At 44.3% G+C, this 24803-nt stretch overlaps 2 protein-coding genes across 3 annotated transcripts; both read left to right on the top strand.

Moving 5' to 3' along the window:
- The first annotated feature begins 475 nt into the window (after positions 1 to 475).
- rnf8 (ring finger protein 8, E3 ubiquitin protein ligase) lies at positions 476 to 11849 on the top strand. Of its 2 annotated transcripts, none has more exons than XM_056294624.1 (9): positions 476 to 735; positions 966 to 1094; positions 1181 to 1623; positions 3327 to 3534; positions 6102 to 6164; positions 8367 to 8456; positions 8572 to 8679; positions 10588 to 10792; positions 11149 to 11849. In XM_056294624.1, exons 1-9 carry the CDS (start codon positions 628 to 630, stop codon positions 11214 to 11216), a joined length of 1422 nt encoding a protein of 473 aa, XP_056150599.1. In that variant the 5' UTR covers positions 476 to 627; the 3' UTR covers positions 11217 to 11849. The 2 variants fall into 2 exon arrangements, with proteins under 2 accessions (XP_056150599.1, XP_056150600.1); XM_056294625.1 differs by having other exon boundaries at positions 478 to 735; positions 11141 to 11849.
- A 9841-nt stretch (positions 11850 to 21690) lies between these two features.
- On the top strand, positions 21691 to 24531 carry tcte1 (t-complex-associated-testis-expressed 1). Its single transcript, XM_056294139.1, has 4 exons — positions 21691 to 21847; positions 21946 to 22514; positions 23075 to 23524; positions 24361 to 24531. The coding sequence occupies exons 1-4, from the start codon at positions 21691 to 21693 to the stop codon at positions 24529 to 24531; spliced, it is 1347 nt and encodes a 448-aa protein (XP_056150114.1).
- The last annotated feature ends 272 nt before the right edge of the window (positions 24532 to 24803 follow it).

The following is a 24803-nucleotide window of genomic DNA, read 5'->3' as shown; positions in this document are numbered from 1 at the left end:
CTTGCTAATCCACTGCACTTCCTGGTTCACTATCCCTACATCATCCAACCTTCTCTCTCCCTTATTTTCTTCATTCATCAGCCCCTCAAAGTACTCCTTCCACTTTCTCAGCACACTCTCCTCCCTTGTTAGCACATCTCAATACAACGCACACGGGTCTGACCCTTTAGCCGAGCGGTTAGTGACGTCGCCTTGTGGTGTAGTACATTCGTATCGAATCCCGCACCGGGCAAGAAAATAACCGGTTACAATTGTTAAGAGAAACACACAATTTGTTGTTGGTTCAGAGTATTAAGCATAGATGATGTAGTACGTGCAGGGATGAAGAGCTTTTGTTTTGTTTTGTTTTTTTGGAGGAGGAGGGGGGGATTACAGCGTTAGCTACACTCCGGGCGGATGGTGGCGCTATTGCATTATAACGTTGGACGCCAACCAACCGTCTTGAAAGCAGACGAAGAAGAAACGAAAAAAAGGGCTACGCGCACGATCTGGCTTGCGAGGAAAACACGAGATTTCATTGGTTGCGAAGTCGGGCGCTGTGAAGAGCGAAACCATAATACAACGGCTCGGCAGGAAACCGTCGGTTTAAAGCGTTCGTCGAGCTAGCCAGTCATAATATTAAGCAGAATGGAAGTTGCGGCGGCCAACGAGGACGAATGCGAAGGGACAGACGCGTGGTGCTTGTCCCGAGTCGGCAGGGATTCAGAGTGGCTCCACTTGGACGCGAACACAGAGGTGCACTTTGCTAACCAGATTAGCTTGGACGTTTAGCATGTAACTCGGCTTCTTTAAACGTAAACGCTTTTTAAATTCCGCCCGGATGCACAATAGGGTCACTTTTGTCATGTTTGTTTCCGCTATCGTTTAAGGTAACGTTTTATTGGGGAGCATTAAACCAAGCTGATTGATCTGATGTGAATTTCACCTTCTTTTTTTCTGTTTAAATTTCACTTCGGACCGCCCAGGTCACCGTTGGACGCGGTAATGACGTCATTTACCAGCTCCTGTCTCCAAGCTGTCCCCTCATGATCTCAAGACTGCATTGTGTTTTCAAGCGAAGCGAAGGTGGCCAGTGGACGGTGACGGACAGACAGGTAGTAGTCAAGGTTCAAGTTGCTGCGGTTTTAATTTCTCAGTTGTCGCGTGAAACTGACAAAGGTGATGCTGCTTTCTTTCTCAGAGCCTCAATGGTGTGTGGGTGAACGAAAATCGCATACCTGTAGAGGAAGCTCATCCCATAAGACTTGGGGACTCTATAAAACTCGGGGTTCCTCCGACTGGGGACCAAGTTGAGTTTGAGTACATACTCATTCAACGGCCCCTAAAAGACATTAAACCCTACCTTGCAAAGAGACGTCGTGAGGATGCTCATGCAGTCTTGCTTTCTAAAAAACTGAAGAGGAAACCCAATACAGATGAAGTCGAGCCTTCCACCTCATCAAAGCCTAAACACTATTGTTGCTCTACTCCCAACCAATCAGCCTTCGAGCCTTGCCCTGGCGTGGAACATCAGGAGGAGCCCAGTCCTGTGCAGGCAGAGAACCCCGCTCCTAGTGTGCATGTTCAAGTAGACCTTTCTTTGGGTGGATCAAGTGTCTGTAATGACCTGGACAATTTACAAATGTATGTGAGAGTACTTAATTATGTAAAAGTAGTCTAATTATGCCCTTTTCCTTACCATATTGAGCTCTAAGGCCTTGTTCAGATGGCTAGCCCAACTCTATTTTTTGGCATATCCACATTGATTTGAGAAAATCTGGACAGAAAATAAACCACATGGAATGCGATTTTTGCAAATCGGATCTAAATCACATTCTGAGGTGGTTTGAAATGCGATCCCAATCGGCTTTCTACTGATGCATCTCAGTCTGGACACTCTGGCTGCCCAAATCAGATTTCAAATGGTCTTTTACGTCACTCACAATGCGACATACAATGACGACGTCAAATCCAGAGTGACCGGAGTGCATCAGAGCAGCTGAGTGGCATCCATGCTGCTACTAGCAGAGTGGTATGGAGGACAACAGCCTCCTCAGTTGCTGTGTTTATCTGGTGCAACGGAGGATTTCTGCACCACAAATTGACAGCGCGATTGTTTGAAGGATGAGATGATGGAGCTCAATTTTTTATGCATCTACATTGGTAAATCACGTCACCAGTGTACGTAGTTACTCATGCCTACGTTGTTGCCACAGCAACCATGCAGATAGGTCGGTGATGTTTGGACACACAAATCCGTTCTGATCACTTGCAAATAACAGTGCGGACAGTCTTAAAGATCTGATTTTAAACAAATCTGATTTGCCTGCAGTCAGAACAAGGCCTAATGGATCTTATAGTTTCCATTACTCTATACACCTCAACCCCATGTCAAAATGAGCTACAGTACTTCAAAGTTGAATCAGTTCATCTCAATACAACGTTTGACAGATATGTTTCATCACTCATCTAAGTGACCTCTTCAGTCTAAACTAACTGCAGGTGTCTCCACCCTTATAAACAATACTATGGCATAACAACCTAAACCAATGATGGTTTCATATGCAAATATGAGCATGACCATTAACGAGAATTACAGTGGCCATGTATACCATTCATAGAGGATTTGGGAATGTTTGCAATCACAGTATTGTAAGATGGCGAGCACATCCTCATCCGTGAAAGAGTGGCCACTGGTCTGTAAGATTGGGTCCCCTGGCACAAACAGCATAGAGTATACTCTGTGAAGTGCCAGGAGGATTGCCGTGACTTGTACATCGGGGAAACTAAACAGACGCTGGCCAAGAGGATGGCACAACACGGGAGAGCTAACGCGTCAGGCCAGGACTCTACAGTCTACACCCATCTACAGACCAGTGGTCACTCTTTCAAGGATGAGGATGTACACATCCTTCACAGGGAGAAACTCTGGTCATCTACATGAAGAGGGAACGACCATCCCTGAACTGGGGGGGGGGGCGGCTAAGAGTACATCTGTCACCATCTTCCAATGCTGTGATTGCAAATATTCCCAAATCCTCTGTGAATAGTACACATGGCCATTGTAACTATAGTTAATGGTCACTCCCATATTTGCATATGAAACTAATCGTTGGTTTTGGTCGTTATGCAACTGTATTGTTTATAAGGGTGTGGATACCTGCAGTCAGTTTAGACCGAAGAGGTCCCTTAGATGAGAGACTTAATGTATCTGTCAATAAATATTGTATACAGATGAACTGATTTATTTTCTTACCTGGATTATGGAGCATGCATAAAGACAGCTACAGTACTTGTTTTGCAGTCTGGGAATAGGACTTTTTTACCTTCCTAGTGTTTGATTGTAGGTACAGCCAAAACATCCTGATACTACAGGAGCAGTTTGACAATACTCAGAAGCAGGTGACGTTGCTGGAGGAAGAACAACAAGAGGGTGACCCACTCAGAAAGGAACAGGTCCTGAAGCTGCAGAGCCAGCTGGCAAATCTAAAGGCCAAGATGCAGAAGATGGAGTCTTTAAAGAGATCTTTCAGCAAGACAAAGAAACATCTGGAGGTGAGGATTTTCTTGAGAGCTCATTTTCCTGATAAAAGTAGTAGCTTTGGCTTTATTATGCATGATTAGCGGCTGCTCTACTATTAAAGATTGTAGTTGATATCAAGCATGTCGGAGTAAGAAATCCATCCTATCTGACTGAAAATTCTCAGTGATGCAGTTTTGGACCCACGTCCATCGGCATTTGAGAGAGTTTGAGAGGTGCCCTAATGCATTCGGGCAAATATGCATGTATGTTGCACACTGCAGAGAAAACTACAATATGTCATCATAAGTGCAGCTTAATGGGTTGTAAAATAATGCCATCACAGTGTCTTTAAGGAGTCCCGCTCCTAGCCGAGCGTGCATGTAGGAAGCTTGATTACCAGCTGTAGTCCTACTCTTAGGAGTTTTTCAATCCTAGTCATACTGTTAGCGCCGTTCTTAGGATTCTGAAATGCTTGGTAACCACTGGCCAGCTCTATTGTTTTGTCAGTTATTTATTTTTAGTTGGATCCAAAGTAAAGGATTTTCAGTTTTGGTGATTAGAAATTAACATTTTTTATTTTCAGTGTGCGGAGGAGGTTGAAATTTTATAGTCGTTCTGTCCTCAGCCATTTTTGACAGCTACTTATGGATTTATTTTTAATTCCTTGACGTTGAGCTTTTATTTTAAAGTTGTTCATATAGGCCAGATGTTTATGCGGTGCTTGATAAATGTGTGATTGCTTTACTCTTACGTCAGTTATGAAACATTATTTTTTACAGAAATGTCTCTAAAATTTGACAGCAAATTCTCAACCCAAGAATTTTGACTTTCTATGACATTTGCCAAAAGGTTTGCATAAATAACATTTTCATATTTGTCCCCCATACAAGAAGACTGGAGCCTTGTGGGCTTTGCTTATGATGGTTCTTTGTCAGACACAATATAACTCGGCTACTGTTGCGATCTGCAGCATGGTCATATAGATGAAAAGGGTTTACAAGGTGAAAAATAACCCGGTTTTACCAAGTGTATAAACCGATCCTTTGAAAAGTCGATACATGGCGTGGACAGTCCTGAAGCAAGTGGGTCTGATAATTTTCTCCGCTTGTTTTTTATTTTTTTCAACACATTATTGCAGAGCACCATAACATGAAACATGAACACTTCTCCTTGCCATCTTGTGTGACAGTTAACTGTCGACTAGCTAACCATGTCCATCTATGTAGTGATACACGGCAAATCTTGACAAACTTGGCATTGCTGTTGTAGTATTGCGTTCATCATATGTTATGGCAGTGTCAGCCATCCAAATGGTAAAAAAAGCAAACAGCCTCAACAACCTTTGTTACAAATAAAGAATAAAAAAGACGTCACTGAAGAGAGACAGGGTCTCCCCTTGATAGTTTTCATGATAAGGTCATAGGCTAAGCCAAAAGCTTGAAAAGATGTTTAAGTCGATTTGGTGTGACTCCCTACCAACCTCACCCAATTTTCAACAGAGATCTTTTTTTTTTCTTGTTTCTTTTTAAAACGTTGACATTTTTTCTAATGTGCCTCTCGCCATTTGTCTTTTTCACTCTTTATTTTTTGAAAATTTTACCCCTTTTTCTCCCCAATTGTATCTGGCCAATTACCCGGCTCTTCCAAGCCATCCTGATCTCTGCCGATCCGGGGAGGGCTGCAGACTACCACATGCCTCCTCCGATACATGTGGTGTCACCAGCCACTTTTTTTCACCTGACAGTGAGGTGTTTCACCAGGGAGACGTAATGTCAGTTCCCCTTCCCCCCTGAACAGGCGCCCTGACCGACCAGAGGAGGCGCTAGTGCAGTGACCAGGACACATACCCACATCTGGCTTCCCACCTGCAGACACGGCCAGTTGTGTCTGTAGGGATGCCTGACCAAGCCGGAGGTAACACAGGGATTCGAACCAGCGAACCCCGTGTTGGTAGGCAGCGTAATAGACCGCTACGCTACCTGGATACCCTTCACTCTATTTTTGATCAAATTTGAAGTTGTTGACTGTTCAAAATCACGGACACTGACATGACATATGGTGATCGTGATTGATTATAATGTAAGTGCTGCTGCAATAGTTGCTTGTCTACCAGTACATACCCCAGTTAGCTGACTAACAGTTAACTGTCAGACAGGCTTGATCATGTTGTGGCGCACTGCAATTGCACGTAAAAAAGATACAAAGATGGTTGGGGGAGCTAATTGGGGGTGCACGCTTAAAGAATCTCACTGCCATGACTGGACAGTGATGACAAGAAGTATTGGAAAAGCGGCCATACCATAGACCGAGTATTAACAGAACGAATATATACCTGAGTTTTGTAATAGACTAGTTATTTACAACCATGTAAACATCTCTATTTAAAATATTGTCTTTACCCAATTATTCATTCCTAGGAATTGGGTAAAACCTTTATCACTTGATGACGAGGTTATTTGTCTGCATGTTAATATGTTTAATGTGTTGTGATAACCAGGAAAGCACCTATGAACCGTATGACATCATTCTGACTGTGAACTGTGAACCTATTATATATGCAATGTTCTTTTTTTTTCTTCTTTTTTTTTTTGTCCCAAAGGCACAGACTCTTCAACAGCAAGAAGAGCTTTTGAAAAAACAGTTGGAAGATGCCTTTCAAGAGGTAATTGTATTTTGTGCTGCTTTGGTGTTCTTTATTGCGACAAAAGTGACATCAGATTAGATTACAGTTATGACGATGGGAAATCTTCACTTTTTCAGCAGTAGATAATAGGTAGCCAGGACAAAACGGGAGAAGAACAGATAGATCAATGGAAAGCAAAAATAAAAGCTTCAAACCAGCTAAAATTAACAAAACTTTAGAAAACGAGTAGGTGAAACAACAGCATACATGTGTTCTATGCAAACAGTCACTCTCAGCATTGCAGAAGATCATACATACAGTTTATTAGAATATAAGAAAGTTTTTAATATGATTGAGAGATCATGTTGTTGCCCCATGCTGTTTGCATTCAGAGCCAGCTGTCAGATTGAATTGGATGTTTTGCAGATTTCATTGTCAGGGACATACATTTACACTTATATTTGCTGTCAAAGTGGTCTTCATTTTAGCGTTTGAAATGATAAGGGACTATTACTTTTGCAACTGTTTAGTTTACGTTGAGAGTTTTCTGAAATGGGCAAGTCTGCCGTGTTGATGAAATCACCGCCAGGCTTCAGCAGTACATCAGCACACAGGGCTTTCAAGATAGTATTGGCGAAGTCGTGATGCCAGGCATATCCATTAGCTGGCCTGTGAAATACTTTGGATCTGATCAAAAGTGCATCCGGCAGGTTGAAAACCCATGTGAATCGTGGCTTGTGGAGGAATTCCCATACTTGCTGAGGCAGCTGCTGGTTTTTTCAGGCCAGACAAGAAAGACTTAGTTTATCATGTCTCAGCGAGTTGGAGCTAAGCTAGCAAGAGATTGAAATGCTACTGATGGTTATCTGAAAGTGTGAGGGCAAGTAGCCAGCTAGCAACCCTTAGTTTGCTCATGTGTTAAATGTCTTTGCAAAATGTGGTTATTTTAATGTCTTGCATAGCATGTGTTAAAGTGCTGAACCACGGACAATGCATGAACGCTTACGATATTAAGTTGTGAACAGTTTTTAAAATCTACCTATTGGAAATGAATGGAAACATTATTTTCTATTAATCCAACCAGCAGATGGTGTTGGTGGACACTTTCCCTCCCTATAGAGAATGTAGGAATGAATTACATGTAGGATGTTGTTCAATTTATTTGTACCAAATAATACTTGTAGCAAAATCTTAGTTTTCAGTAAGCTTTCTCTGTTAGCATTCGACTTCTGTTTAGCAATAGACAGCCTGAAAATTAGAAATGTAATACCAAAGTCGTATCAGAAATCAGAAACAAAACATAATTTCCCCCAGCCCACAGCAGTGCAACACAAAGACAAAAACACATATCCGAAAACTGCAAGAACACATATATCCAAACTAATGCATATATCTAAACTAGAAAAAAAAATCACTGTCCAGGAGAATGAACGCCAGCCAGGATGACTGTTGGAACTGCCGGTTTGCTTGGGCTAGCAGTTAGCTTAGTCTGCCCCGCTTCCGCGTCCTGTCAGACCGCCCTCAGTGTTTCCTCTTCAGGTGCAGCTTCAGTCAGGGCCGTGGTCCTTGGGCCTACAGGATGCGGCAGACCAGGCTCCCTCAGCCAATCCAATGCTAGCTCTTCCAGCCAGACACCTTCAACACACCGCTCTGCACACCATGTGACGACACTAAAAACACACTCAAGGCTAGGCAAGGCCGCCGCCCGACCACCCTCTGTGTTAGCGGAACTGCCGTCTGCATGGGCTAGCAGTTAGCTTAGCCTGCCCCGCCTCTGCGTTCTGTCAGACTACCCTTGGTGTTACCTCTTCGGGTGCAGCTCCGGGCAGGGCCGTGGTCCCTGGACCCACAGGACGCAGCAGACCAAGCTCTCCCAGCCAATCCAGTGCCAGCTCTCCCAGGCATCAAACGAAGACAAATTTAGACGCAAATGTGGACAAAGACACTGCATGGATGGTACTGGGTGAGGCCGCCACAAACGTGAATTCACGCCGCCATCCTCCCACGTCGGTACTGGGTGAGGCCGCTGCAAATGTGAATTTGCGCCGCCATCTTATGTATCACTTCAAATGCAATCTTAAACCAAATGGTCTTTGAGTGTCACATAAAATGCTACCTTACACAGGTTTTACAGCATAACCTTTTTACCCAAGACCAAGTATCACCAACTTTATGTATAAAAATATCCATATGTTAGTTGATTCTGTTAAAATGTTTTCAAATTGTTTCCAATGCCAACAGCAAAATAAAGTTATTGAAGAACTTGCCCTTTCTCAACAAGACTTTGAAAAGATATTGCTGGCCAAAAACAAAGAGTTGGAAGTGACTAAGGTATGTTGCTGTAATCAGCCATTTTACTTTTTTATCGTTTTCACATAACTTGTCATAGTTTAAGCAGAATACTGAGGCTGAGAACTTGACTGACATCTTGGGTTTGCTGTTGTAGGAGGAGAAAGAGAAGGAAAGAGCCCAAAAAGAGGAAGTGGTCACGCAGGTGACTGAGGTGTTGGAGAATGAACTTCAGTGCATCATTTGTTCTGAGCTCTTAATCAAGGTACACCTAAGAGTCATTTGACTTGAAAACTAAAATGAGCATCCCCTTGTTTTAAATCACTGGTTCTCATTTGGTTTCTCAGGTACCACTAGTGCTGCAGGTTTTATTTTACCAGGTAGTTCTGTCATTCCAGTTATTCCAGCCTCCAGTCAGTGAGGTCTTAGACCTGGAAGAACAGTGTGTTTATTTATTTAGACAGGTAATCATTCTCAAGAACGATCTGGTCGAGACAACGCAGTAGTACAACACAAAGTTACAGACAGTTGCAGGATATTTGTGCTGCTTACAAAACAGCAACTAAAACGGCTCCTGCCTACCTGAACTCCATCATTCAGGTCTACACTCAGTCCCGCTCACTATGCTCTGCCAATGAAAGGCGCCTGGCACTTCTGCCACAACGGGGCCCTAGGTCACTAGCCAGACTCTTCTCTTCTGTAGTTCCCTGGTGGTGGAACGAGTTACCAAACTCCATTCGATCTGCTGAGTCCCTCTCCATCTTTAAGAAGAAGCTAAAGACCCAGCTCTTTCTTGAACACCTCCACACCTGGTGGTATTAAAAAAAATTGCTTCTATGCACCCTATACATTGCCTTTGTGCACTGCCTGTTGACACCTAGTATATCCTATGGGACATACTAAGTTTTTTGGCACTTAATTGCATTGTCGCCTCCTGACTAGACCCTTGCTTGTGTTGTATCAACTCTTAGATGTACGTCGCTTTGGATAAAAGCGTCTGCTAAATGAAATTGTAATTGTAATGATCTGTCTAGGCATCCTGGGTTAAGACATGTGGGGCTTTCAATGACTTGAGTAAGATTAAAAGACGCATTGAGCGTCAGATACTGGTGAAAGCCAGTCCCAATTAAAATCCCCTACCGGGATGTCTTGATGCATACTCAATAGTCCAGGTGAGAAGATCAAAGAAGGTTGACTCAGTTCATCTGGATAAAATGTTTACTGACAGATACATTTCATCACTCAGGTGACATCTTAGTCACTTAGTGTCAGGTGAAAAGAAGCGGCTGGCGACTCCACATGTATTGGAGGAGGCATGTGGTAGTTTGCAGCCCTCCCCGGATCGGCAGAGGGGGTGGAGCAGCGACCGGGATGGCTCGGAAGAGTGGGGTAATTGGCCGGATACAATTTGGGGGGGGGTTAAAAAAATTGATTTGTCAAAGTCAGGCATGCAAACTGGTTAGGGGTGAGAAGGATGCACAGCAGGTCACAGGCTGATGGTCTGGGCTCACACTGAACTGTGACTAGCGAATTGATTGGCTGCTGCCTTTTGTTGAAAGTCGATACACGCGCATCCAAACGCACATCCACAGCATCAGATGTTTGTGCTCCATTGTCTTTCTATGGGAGTCGTTTTGGAGCAGGCAGGCTGTCGACCCCGCCCCCCCAATTATTTCTCAGCAGATCTGCACGAATCACATAGGTGACCTATTTTGGACTCAAAACGGCAAATTTCACAAAAAGGCGACAAGTGTGCATGCCTGCAAAATGGTTTTAAAAAGGGTACTCTCACACACACACACACACACACACACACACAGAGGAACAGGCAGAGGATTCAGCTCTAGTACGCTCTACTTTGCCCAAGTTTTAGCTATTTAATTTGGATCGAAATATTGTTTTGTTATATAGAAAAGAAATGGTTTTAGTCTAAAAACATGTTTATGTCAATAGAAATTCTTCACTAAATATTGTTTTTGAATTTTGTGGATCTTTTTTTGCCATGGCACAGAACATCAGTCTGTATAGACGTCTGGCATTTTATACTTCTACTTTGGATTTGATGGGGTGATTTGATTTCAGATAAAAACTCCCCAAATGTTGGCATCATATGTGGACTGTCCACTCCCTTATGAATGAAACGTTTGTGTCTTGGTGACCTTCCCCCCAACAGGCCGTCATCCTGAACTGTGCTCACAGCTTCTGCCAGTACTGCATCAGGGAGTGGTGTAAAAGGAAAGACGAGTGCCCCATCTGCAGACAGATCATCTGGTCACAGACCCGCTGCCTGGCGCTGGACAACTGCATCGACAGCATGGTGCAGAACCTGAGCCTCGACATGAAGGCCCAGCGTCAGGCCCTCATTGCTGAGAGGAAAGGTGAGAAGTGCATCAGATCGGCATCCTTCTGTCAACATAGTTAAGCAAAGCAGTGTTGTTCCCAAAAAGTCATCAGTTCAAATCTCAAGATGGTGTAAAAATAGGTTATTTGATGTAGTAGTCGAAAACATGCTTGAAAAATCTTTTTGGAGAAAGGTTTAAATTTGCACGAACTTTGAATAAAGTGCTGTCACCGGTGCTTGTTCTGAGTGACCCAGAAAAGCACAGATGGCGAAAGTGTTTGTCCATTTTTGCTTATCAATTCATGGAGTGAGACTTGGAAGAAAGGATGTTACAATTATTCTCTGTTATCTGAAAAACAGACTCTCATTATTTTTTTTCCCCAAGTCCACCAGGGACTAAACCAACGGAAGTGATATTGATCAGCAGCGACAGCGGCGACAGCAACATCGTGCTCGCTTGACAGTTGCTTCAGTTCTGTGGCCTCTTGAGACACAGACACCAGCACCGAGTTGGACTCCAGCTAATTTCACATCCCCTCTGATGAAGACATCAGCAGTGACGATTAATCATGTTCTCCCTTCCCGGAGGTTGCAAAAGGACTTTTTTTTGGGGGGGGGGGGGGGCGTTGTTTCTCTTAAATCCAGTGGTGTAGAGCAATTATGTGATTGGAGATAAAGCTCAGCATTATTTGGAACACTTGTTCAGATTTAAGTTAACGTTTTTTGTAACGAGGTCACTTGTCTTACTTTTTGTTTGGTTGCAGAAGAAGAAATCATATTTGTTTACATAGGTAGTGCTTTCACAAAGTCACTAGCTGTCAAAGCATCACAGCTGATGCTCTGATATAAATAGTTGTTTTTATGTATAAACACGTGGAAATTTTTAAATAAAACAATTATGCCCAGTACTTGAAGTGGAAAAAAACCCAGTGATATTAGACACTGGCAGTTGAAAGATAGACAGGAAATGAGGGGAGAGAGAGAGGTATGACGTGCAACAAGGGTCGCCGGCTGGAATCGAACTGGCGGCGTTGCAACCTTGTGGCATGTGCTGCAACCATTCGGCTACGGAGTCCTCATTCACATGTCGGTGTGTGTATCCACAGGTATCATCAGATCATTATTACATTCTGAAAAGATACTAGGAGATATTGCTGTTGTTCACAACATGAAGTTTGTTTAGTCGAGGGGACAACATTTCAATTATTAGAGTAAAAAATATTTGACTATGTACACTAGCTTTATTGTGTGGAGCAGTGAAGTCATCAAGCCCTTAGTTCCTTGTATTCCCCGTGAAATCTGATACTTTTTCTTATCTTTATTTTTTTATTTACCCCCCCCCCTTTTTCTCCCCAGTTGTATCCGGCTAGTTACCCCACTCTTCTAAGCCGTCCCGGTTGCTGCTTGACCCCTTCTGTCGATCCGGGAGGGCTGCAGACTACCACATGCCTCCTCCGATACATGTGGAGTCGCCAGCCGCTTCTTTTCACCCGACAGTGAGGCGTTTCGCCAGGGGGACGTAGAGCGTGGGAGGATCACGCTATTCCCCTCAGTCCCCCCCCACCCCAACAGGCGCCCCGACCAACCAGAGGAGGCGCCAGTGCAGAGACCAGGACACACACCCACATCCGGCCTCCCACCACGGGCAACCATGTCTGCAGGGATGCCCGACCAAGCCGGAGGTAACACAGGGATTTGAACTGCCGATCCCCGTGTTGGTAGGCAACGGAATAGGCCGCCACGCCTCCCGGACGCCCTTCTCTCTACTTTTAGTGTGCTGCAGAAACTAAGCACCTCTACATCATCATGCTCTTATGTCCAGTTGTCCTTCACATTGTTATTGAAAGGTTAATGTAATGCTACTTAGATTAGCCACCGACAAAGAAAAGCAGGCAGGCAGAAACGGGACCAGGTGAGCGTCACTAGTGCCCCTAGTGACCCCTGGGTAATGCAGTTTATTTAGGGCCAGAGAGGCTGATATGGAGAGGTCAGAAGAGTACCGGCAGCTTGTGAGAAGTAAGTGCCAGTACTGTGTACCGGTGAGTACGGGCCCACTTTGAGCTCTGTTAACAACTAGATGAGACGTGATGAAACGTCAGCGGTAACGTGACAGTGTGACTTCTGAATCAGGGTCATTCCCCCAAACAGCCAACCAAAATAGCTTTATGTGAATATGTACAGTCTTCTTTACTGACACTGCTTTTCATTCATCTGTCCCTGACAGTGGCCCACTGTTCTCACATCGTTGAATTGTTAGTGACAGATGCTCCACTGGAAAAATCACAAGTGTAAGGTGTTTTTTTTCAAGACCACTTAGCCTGGGGGAGGCTTTAAGGCTACTCGATGTCTTTTCCTGACTGCCATCTATCAACTAGATGAGGTCATTTGAACTAACTTTTCCAGGATTTACCTTAAATTTGATCGGTCCACCCCCGACTGACCCCCGGGTAAACCCAGTTTAACACTGGTGGTATACATTCAGACGCAAGATGGCGCCAGACATAAAAAAAAAATACTGAACACCAACCAAAACCCTTAAATCTAGTGAGGAGATTTGCAATCTGGGAGCGGTATTGAATTTTGAAATACGGAATCTACATGAGCTGCTGAAATAGGGCCCTGTGGTGGACTGGCAGCCTGTCCAGGGTGTCTCTCAGCCTGCTGCCCAATGACTGCTGGGATAGGCTCCAGCATCCCCGCCACCCCGGTTGGGATAAGCGGCTTGGATAATGGATGGATAGAAAAACCGAATAAAGAATAAATTGCAGCCACTCGGGGTTGATTACAATTTATTGTTAGTTTGCGAATTATCATACACTTATCAGTTTGCTAAATAAAAATAAAATCTGACCAGGGAAACGTCTAGAAAGGGCAATCAACCAGTTGCAAGACGGGTTGGTGAAACTCATACAGCAGCTTCGAAACTTGAAGTCTTGATTCTAATCCCAGGTACGCCGACGATGCAATGAAGGTTTTGCATAGCAGCCGATGACACATCCGGGAAGTGGGAATGCCAAGCATAATCACTGGGGGGGTGGGGGGTGTCACTATGGGGAATTTGATAGTTAACTGTAATGTCATAACCTACAAACCAGATTTACCATGAGCTACGCGATTGTGAAACCGGTGTGTGCTCGAATCTGTGATTTAAACTTCATATTTAAGACGTTTTGTTCCCAAATTCCTGGTGAAAGGGATGCCACAAGAGATAGAAAGCTAAAACGGTGGGCACTGCGCCGCCCGGGATCCTACCCAGCTCCGCCAATCCCGGAAGTCGTTGTTACCTTGGAGACGCAAACAACTCCGAGGCGCCTCAGTCGGAAGCTTGAAGCGAAGTATCATCATCTCCTCCGACGGCTAGAAACCGCATTCAACCCAGACAACACGTAGCAAAAAGTTTATTTAAACGGAGATGGGTGGTGCGTTGAAGACCCTTGTACAGTCGTGGGTGTGTGTGTGTATGTCGGCCCTGTGGTGGCCTGGCGGCCTGTCCAGGGTGTCTCCCCGCCTGCCGCGCAATGACTGCTGGGATAGGCTCCAGCATCCCCGCGACCCTGAGAGCAGGATAAGTGTTTCGGATAATGGATGGCTAAAAAAGTTAAAAGTAAAAAAAAAAGTAAAAATACAGGGGGGTGTGTGTGAGAGAGAGAGGGGGGGTGTGACGGTATAACAGTTATGAATCATGTTCATTATTTAGGCTATTTGTTCATTTATTTCGTTTAGTTTGTGGCGACCCCTAACGGGAGCAGCCGAAAGGAGTAGTACGCGCTTCAAAACAAGCAACTTTTACTTTGAAGGCGAGCTTCCTGCTCCCGACTTCCTTGTTCAAGTTTCATCACGCAAGCGCCGAATTGCGTCGCACGTCTCCGTCCAGCGCGGCGGCAGCGCGGGCAGAGCGTCGACAGCGTCCAGCCAGCGTGGGCTGTGGAAGAACGAGCTCGCACGCGTCCAAAATCTTTGTTTAGGTATCCGTGTTGATATTCCGCTCATTAGATTAGCGCTCACAACACCATTCCGAAACCGTATTAAAATATTAAAATCTTTTTTCCGGTATCCGTGTCGATATATATATATATGGAGAGGGAGAGAGAGAGAGAGCGAGCAGCGAACTCGGGGGGGGGGGGGGGCAGTCGGCATGTGTGCGTGCGCGCGCGCGCGCTACCAAAACCTATCCTTGGGTAATTCCACACGTGATGCGGCAATGTTGCCTAGCAACCAGTGCAACAGCCTCTTGCACTTAGCAGATCCCCACCGGTGATGCTGTGTGCCCTGTATTGGTGTTTTAAACCCTCAGTTACAGCGCTCGTGTTTTTTGTTTTTCTTGCCCTTCTCTATGTGTAGTTAAGTCGGAGATTACTGCTGGCGTCATGCGTGGCTGCCGCTTCTCCTTCTCGTAGCCCCCCCCCACCCCCACCCCGCCTCCAATCCACCCCTGTATGTCCGTGTCATGTTTATCTGTTGTCTTGGTTCACCGCCGTTTATTGGAAAGCGACTTTGAGTGTTAGAAAAGCGCTACGTAAGTTTGATTTATTATTATTAGTGACGCTATTCTGTAAGGGCTCTGCCAAGATTCCTGGCAATTTCATGTCATGTTAATTCTGTCACATAAGTTGATGGTCAGTATCCCAATACCGAATCTCTTTTCCATACGAGGCAGCCTTCACTCACTGAGATGTGTGGGTCCTCTATCCTGCTGTGCTTAGAATGAGATGGCATCAGCAGTTTCATTTGTTGACATCCCAATTATACAATATTAGGCCATCTTGGAGACACATCCCAGATAGCAAAGAATCTTTGGCCCAAATATGGCCCATATCTACAGTCTTACGGGCCACATTTGGCCTTGAATGATGGCGTTGACTCAGGGTGAGTGTGGCTGCCTCAACTCGGCCGCACTTGGGTCACATTTGGGCCACATCTGGCCCACATCGTGTGTGCTGTAACCCAAGTCAAGCCCGGTTCATTACATTTGGGCCATGTCTGGCCCTCACAACACTTGCCGTAACCCAAGTCAGGGCCGGCTTATGACATTTGGGCCACGTCTGGCCCACACAACAGTTTCCAGTGCTGTAACCGAGCCATAAGTACCAAAAGTGCCCCAGATTAGGCCCAAATGTGTCTGCTATCTGGGATTTGGTCATTTAAACCCCGTTTTCAGTCATCTGTAATGGCAGCATAGACGATGCCCTGTCAAGCAGAGTACCCTTATTTTACCAACATTTCGGTGGTGTTTAGAAACAATTACGCTGGTCAGATGAGCACAGCCAGTGTTCTCCACTGCTTGTTATAAATCATGTTTGACAACTAATGCTTGTTATTCACAAACTAAAGGAACATTTCCTCAGCCAAGACGGGTTGATATCACTGAATCGTGTTACATCGTGACAAGACAATCGATATTCAAGGTTATCGTAAAATTTCAGAAGTTCTTTCCCAGAGCAGATACAGGTTTACTTAACACCACGAGTCACCCCACTGGGTTTATTCCCAGTGGGGGCTTATTATTCCCAGTGGGGGCTTATTATTCTCAGTGGGGGGAATCACTTGAGTGCAGCTCAACAGCAGCTTCCAAAGTGCACGCTCCTCCTGTGCTGTGGATGGCTGATGTCACGCCAGTCCATTAAAGCCAGAGTGCGAGGGGAGCGTGTGTCTGTCGGACTGCATTACACGAGTATGACAGTGATGGACGGCCTTGGGCTACAGTCAGAGCCTCGTTCCTTCTCTAACTTTCCCGAATCTCCGAGCAACCTCCCTGATGCAGCTTGATGTTGGTAAACCTCTCTCTCTTGCTCTCTCTTTCTGTGTGTGTGTGTGTGCCTGTGTGTGTGTCTGTGTCTGTGTGTGTGTGCCTGTGTGTGTGCGTGCGTGTGTGAGTATGCGTCTGTCCCTTCCTAGCTGGCTCACTGTCCCACAAGAACCACACAAGCCTTTTTCCTTTATCCTATGAATACAAGAGCCCAATTAGGCATCACTTCCCCTAATTATCTTATTACGTCATTGGGGAAAGATTCCCAAGACAATACTGCATCATTATAGTCAAACATAATCATTTTTCATTAAGTATACATTGTTTTTTATACATGCATGCAGTATCTTGACAAATGTTGAATCAATCAATCAAGTTGCATATTTATAGCGCCTTTCTAGCTGCAACAGCCACTCAAAGCGCTTTACAATTAATTAATTCACACACACCATGCACCGATGGCATGGAAGTGGAATCCAGTTTCTAAAAAATAAAGTTTGCTGTAGTGTATTACAGTGTGTGGGATCCTCTACAGTAAACAGTTTCTTTTTTTTTCTTAATCTATTTGGAATCACAAATTAACAGCATTTTATATAATCATCTTTAGTTAGATACTTTTATAAAGGGATCCATCTTTTCTGCTTTTTACAGAGTAATGATACAACACGAAAGTAGAACATGGGGTGTTTTTCCATTTACGATAAAGGGGGAAAAAAAGTACAAAAACCATGCCCACATAAACACATTTAAACAAAAGAAGGACGTTTTGGGGAAATACACAATTTCCACTTCTCCCAAATTTCCTCAAATTTCATTTCCTCAAGCGTCATGGAGAAGGTGATTCTTTCCATCACAAAAAATGTCATAAATTATATCACACCAGGTCTCTATAGATGGGGCCTCTTAAGCCATTTCTTTTCTAGAAACTACGCTCAATGTTCCAAATAAGTAGCTTGTATTAATGTTTGTGGGTGTTGCGTGTAATAGACCAAAGAGGAGTTCATCCCAATTAAAAGTAATTGTTACTGTAGTAACTGAAGTAACTGTATTGGGACCCCTCCTACTTATTATTTACCTATTACCTCTTGGCCACATTTCGAGAAACTTGGCATTCAATTTCACTGCTATGCGGATGACACCCAGCTTTATCTATCCACCAAGCCTACCTCCACTCTTCCGCCCACTCCCCTTTCTGACTGCTTACTAGAAATTAAATCCTGGTTTTCATACCACGTCCTCAAACTTAATAGCGATAAAACCGATGTCCTCTTAGTAGGTACTAAATCTACTTTGGCTAAACCTGACAGTTTTTCCCGAACTGTTGACAATTCTATAGCTCCTCTATCGCCTCAGGTTGAGAGTCTGGGTGTCATCCGGGACAGCACATTATCTTTTGAAGCTCACATCAGCAATGTGACTCGGTCTGCATACTTCCACCTACGCAATATTAATTGTCTTCGCCCGTCACTTACACCTAACAGCACCGCCATACTCATTCACACCCTGGTTCCATCCCGTATTGACTACTGTAATTCTATCCTCTGGTCTTCCCCTCCAGTGTCTTCATAAACTTCAATTGGTCCAGAATTCAGCTGCCCGTATCATCACCAGAACTCCCTCCATAGATCATGTCACTCCTGTTCTTCAGCAACTCCAGTGGCTCCCTGTTAAATACCGCATTGACTTCAAGATCCTGCTCCTCACATTTAAGGCCCTTAATAACTTAGCTCCTTCGTATCTTTCTGAACTCCTTCAAATCCACACGCCCTCCCGCACCCCCCGATCCTCTTCTGCTCTCCAACTCACTACACCATTGGCCCGCTTGACTACCATGGGGTCTAGAGCCTTCAGTCGTTCTGCCCCCCGCCTATGGAACTCTCTCCCACAAGAAATTCACAACACTGACTCTCTTTCACCCTCCAAATCCCATCTCAAAACACACCTTTTCAAACTGGCATGTTCAGTCTGATCCACACTTGATTAAGTTTTGTGCAGATGATGATTTTATACTTACCTGTTGTGTTAACTTTTTATTGTCTACCCTGCTTTGTTTTGATTCTATGCTGTCTGATACAGTGCTGCTTTTTTTATTATGTTCTATAAAGTGTTCTTGAGTGCTCTGAAAGGCACCCACAAATAAAATGTATTATTATTATTGATTTTTGTCTTAAATATAGTCACTAATCTTATGAATACAATAGCCCAATTAGGCATCACTTTCCTTTAATTATCTTATTACATCATTGGGGAAAGATTCCCAAGACAATATTGCGTCATTATAGTCAAACATAATCATTTATCTGTAAGTGTTGTTTTTTTTATACATACATGTAATATCTTGACAAATGTTGTAGTGTATTACAGTGTGTGGGCTCCTCTACAGTAAAGCGTTTCATGAGTAATCTGACTTGTGAACTGGCTACAGGCTGCTCGGGGAATTGTGAGTATAATTTTTAGGCGTCAGATTCAGACATTAAATCCCTCAAGGGAGACCAACGCGTCTGCTCAACTGCGCTGAAGGGGTCAGTGTTGTGCAACTGTGCCTCAACTGGCCTATCTGTTATGTGCTGTTGTCACTGAGGAAACGAGCTCATCTGGTGACGTGTGGCAATGCAACTTGCAGCAAGTAAAAGACTGCAAAGGGGAGTCACACAAACTCAGTATGAGGGTTGCCTGTGAGGGAGCATATTTTACACCACAGGAGTTGCTGCATAACACACATTTGCTCTTGCTGTTTGCATTTTCTGCTTGTTGTCAAGAGTCTTATCAGTCTGTGTTTGCGTACGCTTCACGAAGACACAATATTTAAATTCATAGTGTAACGTGCATGGATAACTAGACAAGTTGGTCCCCTGATCAACGGGTCGGGCACCCTTTAGTCGACTGGTTAACGCTGTGGCGTGCGGAGTGGGAGACACGGGTTCGCGTCCCGGCTGTGGCGACGGTTCCCCGGCTGCCCCCCGATTTCGCTACAGTATCTTGTAGTATACTGATACTAAATGCAGAGAATATATTACATAGCTTGCTACCAAATATCTGATGTGGAAGTGAAAAATAAACACAGCTATTTGTAAGCTTGGTGTATGATAGTTTGAGGTACGGGTGAGGCGCAGGCCTTTTTATTTTTGATTTGCTTTCACTAAGTAATTCTCAATTAATGTTTTCTTATTTTCTGCCCATATTTCAATTATAGTTCTGCCCCAGCTATTTGCGTTTGCTTGTTAGATTGTTTTTTGATGGATCCTCTCCAAGTCCACTTTATCCTGAAGGCCGTGGCCCATCTGCCAGTTCTGTCGATTCCAAACGTTCGTCTCAGCATGGGCTACTCTAACACGGATGGCACGGTTGCCTAAAGCGCTCTTTCCAGTACACACTTAAAACCCCTCTCATTCTGGCTACAAATGCCGCAAAGTGGCTTGCCTTTAGCGCAACACTACCGTGTTGGGTGGAATGATTATTTTGAAGTCTAACCCTTCATTTCTGTAGCTTTACCAAGGCTGCCTTCTCTTTTTGCTGATGCAAACAATTCGGTGAGTACCTATGGGCCAGTCTCCTAATTTCTATTTCTAATGAAAATATAGGTCCGACTGTACATGTTAGCAGCTGATTGTACATGTTAGCTACATGTTAGCTGCTGACTGTACATGTTAGCTGCTGACCGTACATGTTAGCTACATGTTAGCAGCTGAATGTACATGTTAGCTACATGTTAGCTGCTGACCGTACATGTTAGCTACATGTTAGCAGCTGACTGTACATGTTAGCTACATGTTAGCAGCTGACTGTACATGTTAGCTACATGTTAGCTGCTGACTGTACATGTTAGCTGCTGACCGTACATGTTAGCTGCTGACTGTACATGTTAGCTACATGTTAGCTGCTGACTGTACATGTTAGCTGCTGACTGTACATGTTAGCTACTTGTTAGCAGCTGACTGTACATGTTAGCTACATGTTAGCAGCTGACTGTACATGTTAGCTACATGTTAGCAGCTGACCGTACATGTTAGCTGCTGACTGTACATGTTAGCTACATGTTAGCTGCTGACTGTACACGTTAGCTACATGTTAGCTGCTGACCGTACATGTTAGCTACATGTTAGCAGATGACCGTACATGTTAGCTACATGTTAGCAGATGACCGTACATGTTAGCTACATGTTAGCTGCTGACTGTACATGTGGTATTTTCTTGCCCGGTGCGGGATTCGATACAGGGTGTACTGCACCACAGGGCGACATCACTAACCGCTCGGCTAAAGTGTCAGACCCGTTAGCTAGGGACTAACGTGTCTTATTAGTAGTTTACACATGTTAGCTACATGTTAGCTGCTGACTGTACATGTTAGCTACATGTTAGCAGCTGACCGTACATGTTAGCTACATGTTAGCAGCTGGCCGTACATGTTAGCAGCTTTGAATGCAATTCGAGCGCACGTTTTAAAACCCCGTAAAAAGTCAACAATCATCAACGATCACCAAATTACAAGTTGTGTCACTGGCCGTATGTTCAGAGTACACGTCATAGAGTAGTGTTGTTTTACGCATTACATTTACTCCAACAGCAAAAAAAGACAAGAGTTTGTCAGGATCACGTGACTTCTAGCTGCAAGGAACTGCAAGGGTGAAGACGAGGAAGGCGGAAGTTACACTGAAAAGCTGACGGGGGCGTCCCGGTTACCATGGAGACAGACGGAGCCCAGACCAGAGGACAGAACCGTAAGTAGAGCAAGCGCCATGGCGCTACTCGTCGATTTCAGACAGATTAGGGAATTATTAAACGCAGTTCTTGTCTGGTTATCATTTGCATAAAACCCAATAAATCGATAATCGGTGAATTTTTTTTTTTTACTTTGAACATGTTTTGCAGCAATGTTAAGCTAGCGGGAGTTGTTAACTCAGCATTTTAAAGCTCATTTAAACGTAAAGGATTCCGTTTCGACCAGAGATATGCACAGATTCAACAGGGCGTTAATGGCTTTTTCTTTTCTTTTCTTTTTTTAAAAAAAATACTCCATATACAGTAATAGTGCAACTTTTCTCTCATGGATATGAATTAGGACTTGCTTGGTAACCACTGATGAAATAAGGCAATATCAATGTCAGGAAAGAAAAATCATGTCTCTCTTCTTTTGTGTTTCCTTTTCCCCCCTCAGGGAAACCTATACTGAAAATATTACCACTTGGAAAATGTCTAAATCCCTTTATTCGTCTGTGGCAAAGCTAAACTTGGCTGGGTCTAACAGGAAGGTGCGGAGGATCTTTGCTGAAGACCTAGAGTGGTCTCTTGCCACGGTGCCTCGTTTATCAAAACTCTGCCTGGAAACCATTGTGAGAAACTTCGAGGGTACGCTGTTGTTTACGGTGGCATCATTGTAACAATAACTTCATTTAGGGAGTTTGCCTGTCTACTTATAAACAAACCCACATGTGTACTTATTTCAGAACATCCTATAGTTGAGAAACTTCCACCTGGCCAGAGGGACTATGTGCTAGAAAGGCTGTCCCCTTTGCTGCCCCTGCATGTGACAGCCAGTTTAATAAGTGATGAAAGGTACTGGAAGCGGTGCTGCAAACAGCGGTGGGACCCTTGTGACACGTCTCAGTATGGCCACAGCTGGAAACGAATGTTCCTCGAGAGACATCTGGAGAACATTATTGAGCTTTTTGTCCCAGATGTGACGGACCCAAAGACCGTTCTAGACCTGGTCCCTCTGTGCAAGAACTATGTAAAGAGACTGAATATCTCCCAGTTGCTGCTGCCCATCAAGGAGCCCCAGCAGGCAGAAGAGGAGGAGTGCTTGGATTCAGCTAGTGACAGTGGCTCTGATCGACCATCTATGGACCACTTTGACTTCGGTATCCTGCTAGACAAGCTAACCAGCTTGGAAGAGCTGCATTTGATGTACAGGGTGAAGGACTGTGGCATGAACTTTGAGTGGAAAATGTTTGAGATCACCTTACGGGACTGCGAGTCCCTGGCTTGGGCCCTGATGTCATGCAAGACGTTGAAGGTGATCATTGATTCTTTCTAAAACGTTTGATGGCATCCCACCTTTTGTGTACTGCTTTGTGGCATAGGATGGAATTTGGTTGACTGGTCTTCTTTCTTTAATTTCGGCATCATCCACTTCCTTATCAGCCTTGGAGCATCCCTTGAAAAGATGTTTTAAATGCGGCGAAACAACATTTTTGTTGGCACAGCCCAAGTCAGCAACAACTGTGTGCTATGCTATGTCAAAGGAAAGACAACAGCACCCCAGGCTGCAACCTCAATAAGCCATTTTTTAATACAACAGTTATGTCACATGGTTTCATCACTGCAAAGGCATCACCAGTTGCTGTTTAAGAGATGGACCATATTAGGGCCCTGTATATAATCATAGTTATTTTGAACTGAAATTATCCCTCGGAACTGTTTACTCTGTTTTGTCTCATATACCTTGTAAATGTTCTGCAGTAGTGCCATTTTAAATGCTACCTAAAAAATGACAGAAAGAAAAAAAACGCTTGTCCCACAAAAAATAATCAGCATAGAAACTGCATTAATCAATATGCTGTCTGTTTTTCGTAGGTCCTGAGGCTCCAACAAAGTAAAGTGGAAGATGAAAAATGCCGGATGCTGGTGAGACACCTCTTGGACCACCCGTCCCTGAGGGAGCTCGACTTTTCTCACAACCTGATAGGAGACAGGGGAGCCAGAGCCGTTAGCAAGTTGCTCAACAGAAGCAAACTGGAAACCCTAAACATCTATGACAATGACATCAGAGGCCCGGGAGCCCAAGCTATAGCATCTGCCCTGTCCAAGAACTCCACCCTGCTTTCCCTCAACCTGCGACTCAACCGTTTGGGAGATGAGGGGGGTCAAGCAATAGGAAAAGCCTTGCGGTGGAACCACACTTTACTCCACCTGCATTTGGGGGCCAATGAGATGACCGAACCTACCGCCGCTGTCCTGGCTAAAGCACTTGCTCAGAACAACACCCTGAAGACCATCAACCTCTCATGCAACAGGCTGGGTGAGGTGAGGCGGGGCATAGGATCACAGTGAGAGAATCTGTAGACCTGTTTACCAAGTTGCTGTAATGTTGTAAATAGTAAGCTGCGCCAAATCCTTTTTAATACAGCCGTTACCTATACAGAAACTGGTTTTCTCTCTCTGTGGTTAGAGGAATAGAAAAAAAAAAGTAAAAATGTGGGGAAAACAACATCAACTTGATGAAAAATGTACTCAATATTTTCTGAAACCTAACACACTGGGTTCCCATCCCAACCAAAGCAAAGCCAGTGTAGCTCACTTGTCTCAATATAGAGGCACAGTGAGGTAAAGTACTCAGACAAAAAAGCTCAAAAGCACAAGGATTTTCAATTATTCATAGATATGTGTTGAAAACATGCAATAATGGAAAGCTGTGTAGGCGTTGTTTCCCCAAGAGGGGCAAATGTGGATTTGCCCTTCTCACGCTTCTCTTCCCTCCAAGATTTCCGTTGTCTGCCTGTGAGAAGAATTCATGGTGGGGTTAGAAAGTCCCTAAAATGGCAGGAAGGCCATCAGTATCTTTGACCTTGGACTGCTCTGATCCGAAAAAGAAATGCCTTTACCACACATACAGGAAGCAGTTTAGAGAGAGAGAGTTTGGGTCACAGTTCAGTGTCGAAAGGCAACAACATCCGGTAGAAACTTGTGTCTAAGGTCCTCAGGACCGCCTTTATCCCTTCTGGGAACAACTGCCCGCACCATGTCACATTCAAACACAAGTACAGTAAATGCCAAATATGATTTGCTGGCCCCTCTTTCTCTTGTCTCCCTCTTCATCACTCTTTGTCACTGTGTTTGTGTGTGTCTGTGCTTGTTTGTAGGATGGAGGTAAGCTGTTGGAGGACGGAATGTCTCACAACATCAGCATCACAGAATGTGACATTCGTCTGACGGAGGTGGGTCAGGAGGCCGACTGCTCCATCAGTCAGGTGGTTCAAAATAACAGAGACAGAGAACACGAGAGACGGGCACCAGAGAATGGCGCTGGGTAGACATGGGCTATCCCGTACAAATCCATTTATGTCATTATGAGAGCCCTCTCTCAGCTTGCTCCCTGCTTGTGTTCATTCTGTTCATTCATTGTGTTCAATTCTAGTTTTTATTAAAGTATATAGACGGGAAAAAACAGCAGCGGGGACTACTTGGAAGCTTTAAACCGGACTGGAAAAAGTGTGGACGTGTCACTAAAATGACTCTTCTTTACAAATGCTATGTAGAATTACAGGAGACACTGATCATCATTTTCTTTTAGCCATTTCTATCC

This window comes from Lampris incognitus, chromosome 15 (assembly GCF_029633865.1).
Source record: "Lampris incognitus isolate fLamInc1 chromosome 15, fLamInc1.hap2, whole genome shotgun sequence".
In the NCBI taxonomy this organism is placed as follows: domain Eukaryota; kingdom Metazoa; phylum Chordata; class Actinopteri; order Lampriformes; family Lampridae; genus Lampris; species Lampris incognitus.
The sequence above is the reverse complement of the archived record's forward strand: the minus strand, read 5'-3'. Positions and strand labels throughout refer to the sequence as shown.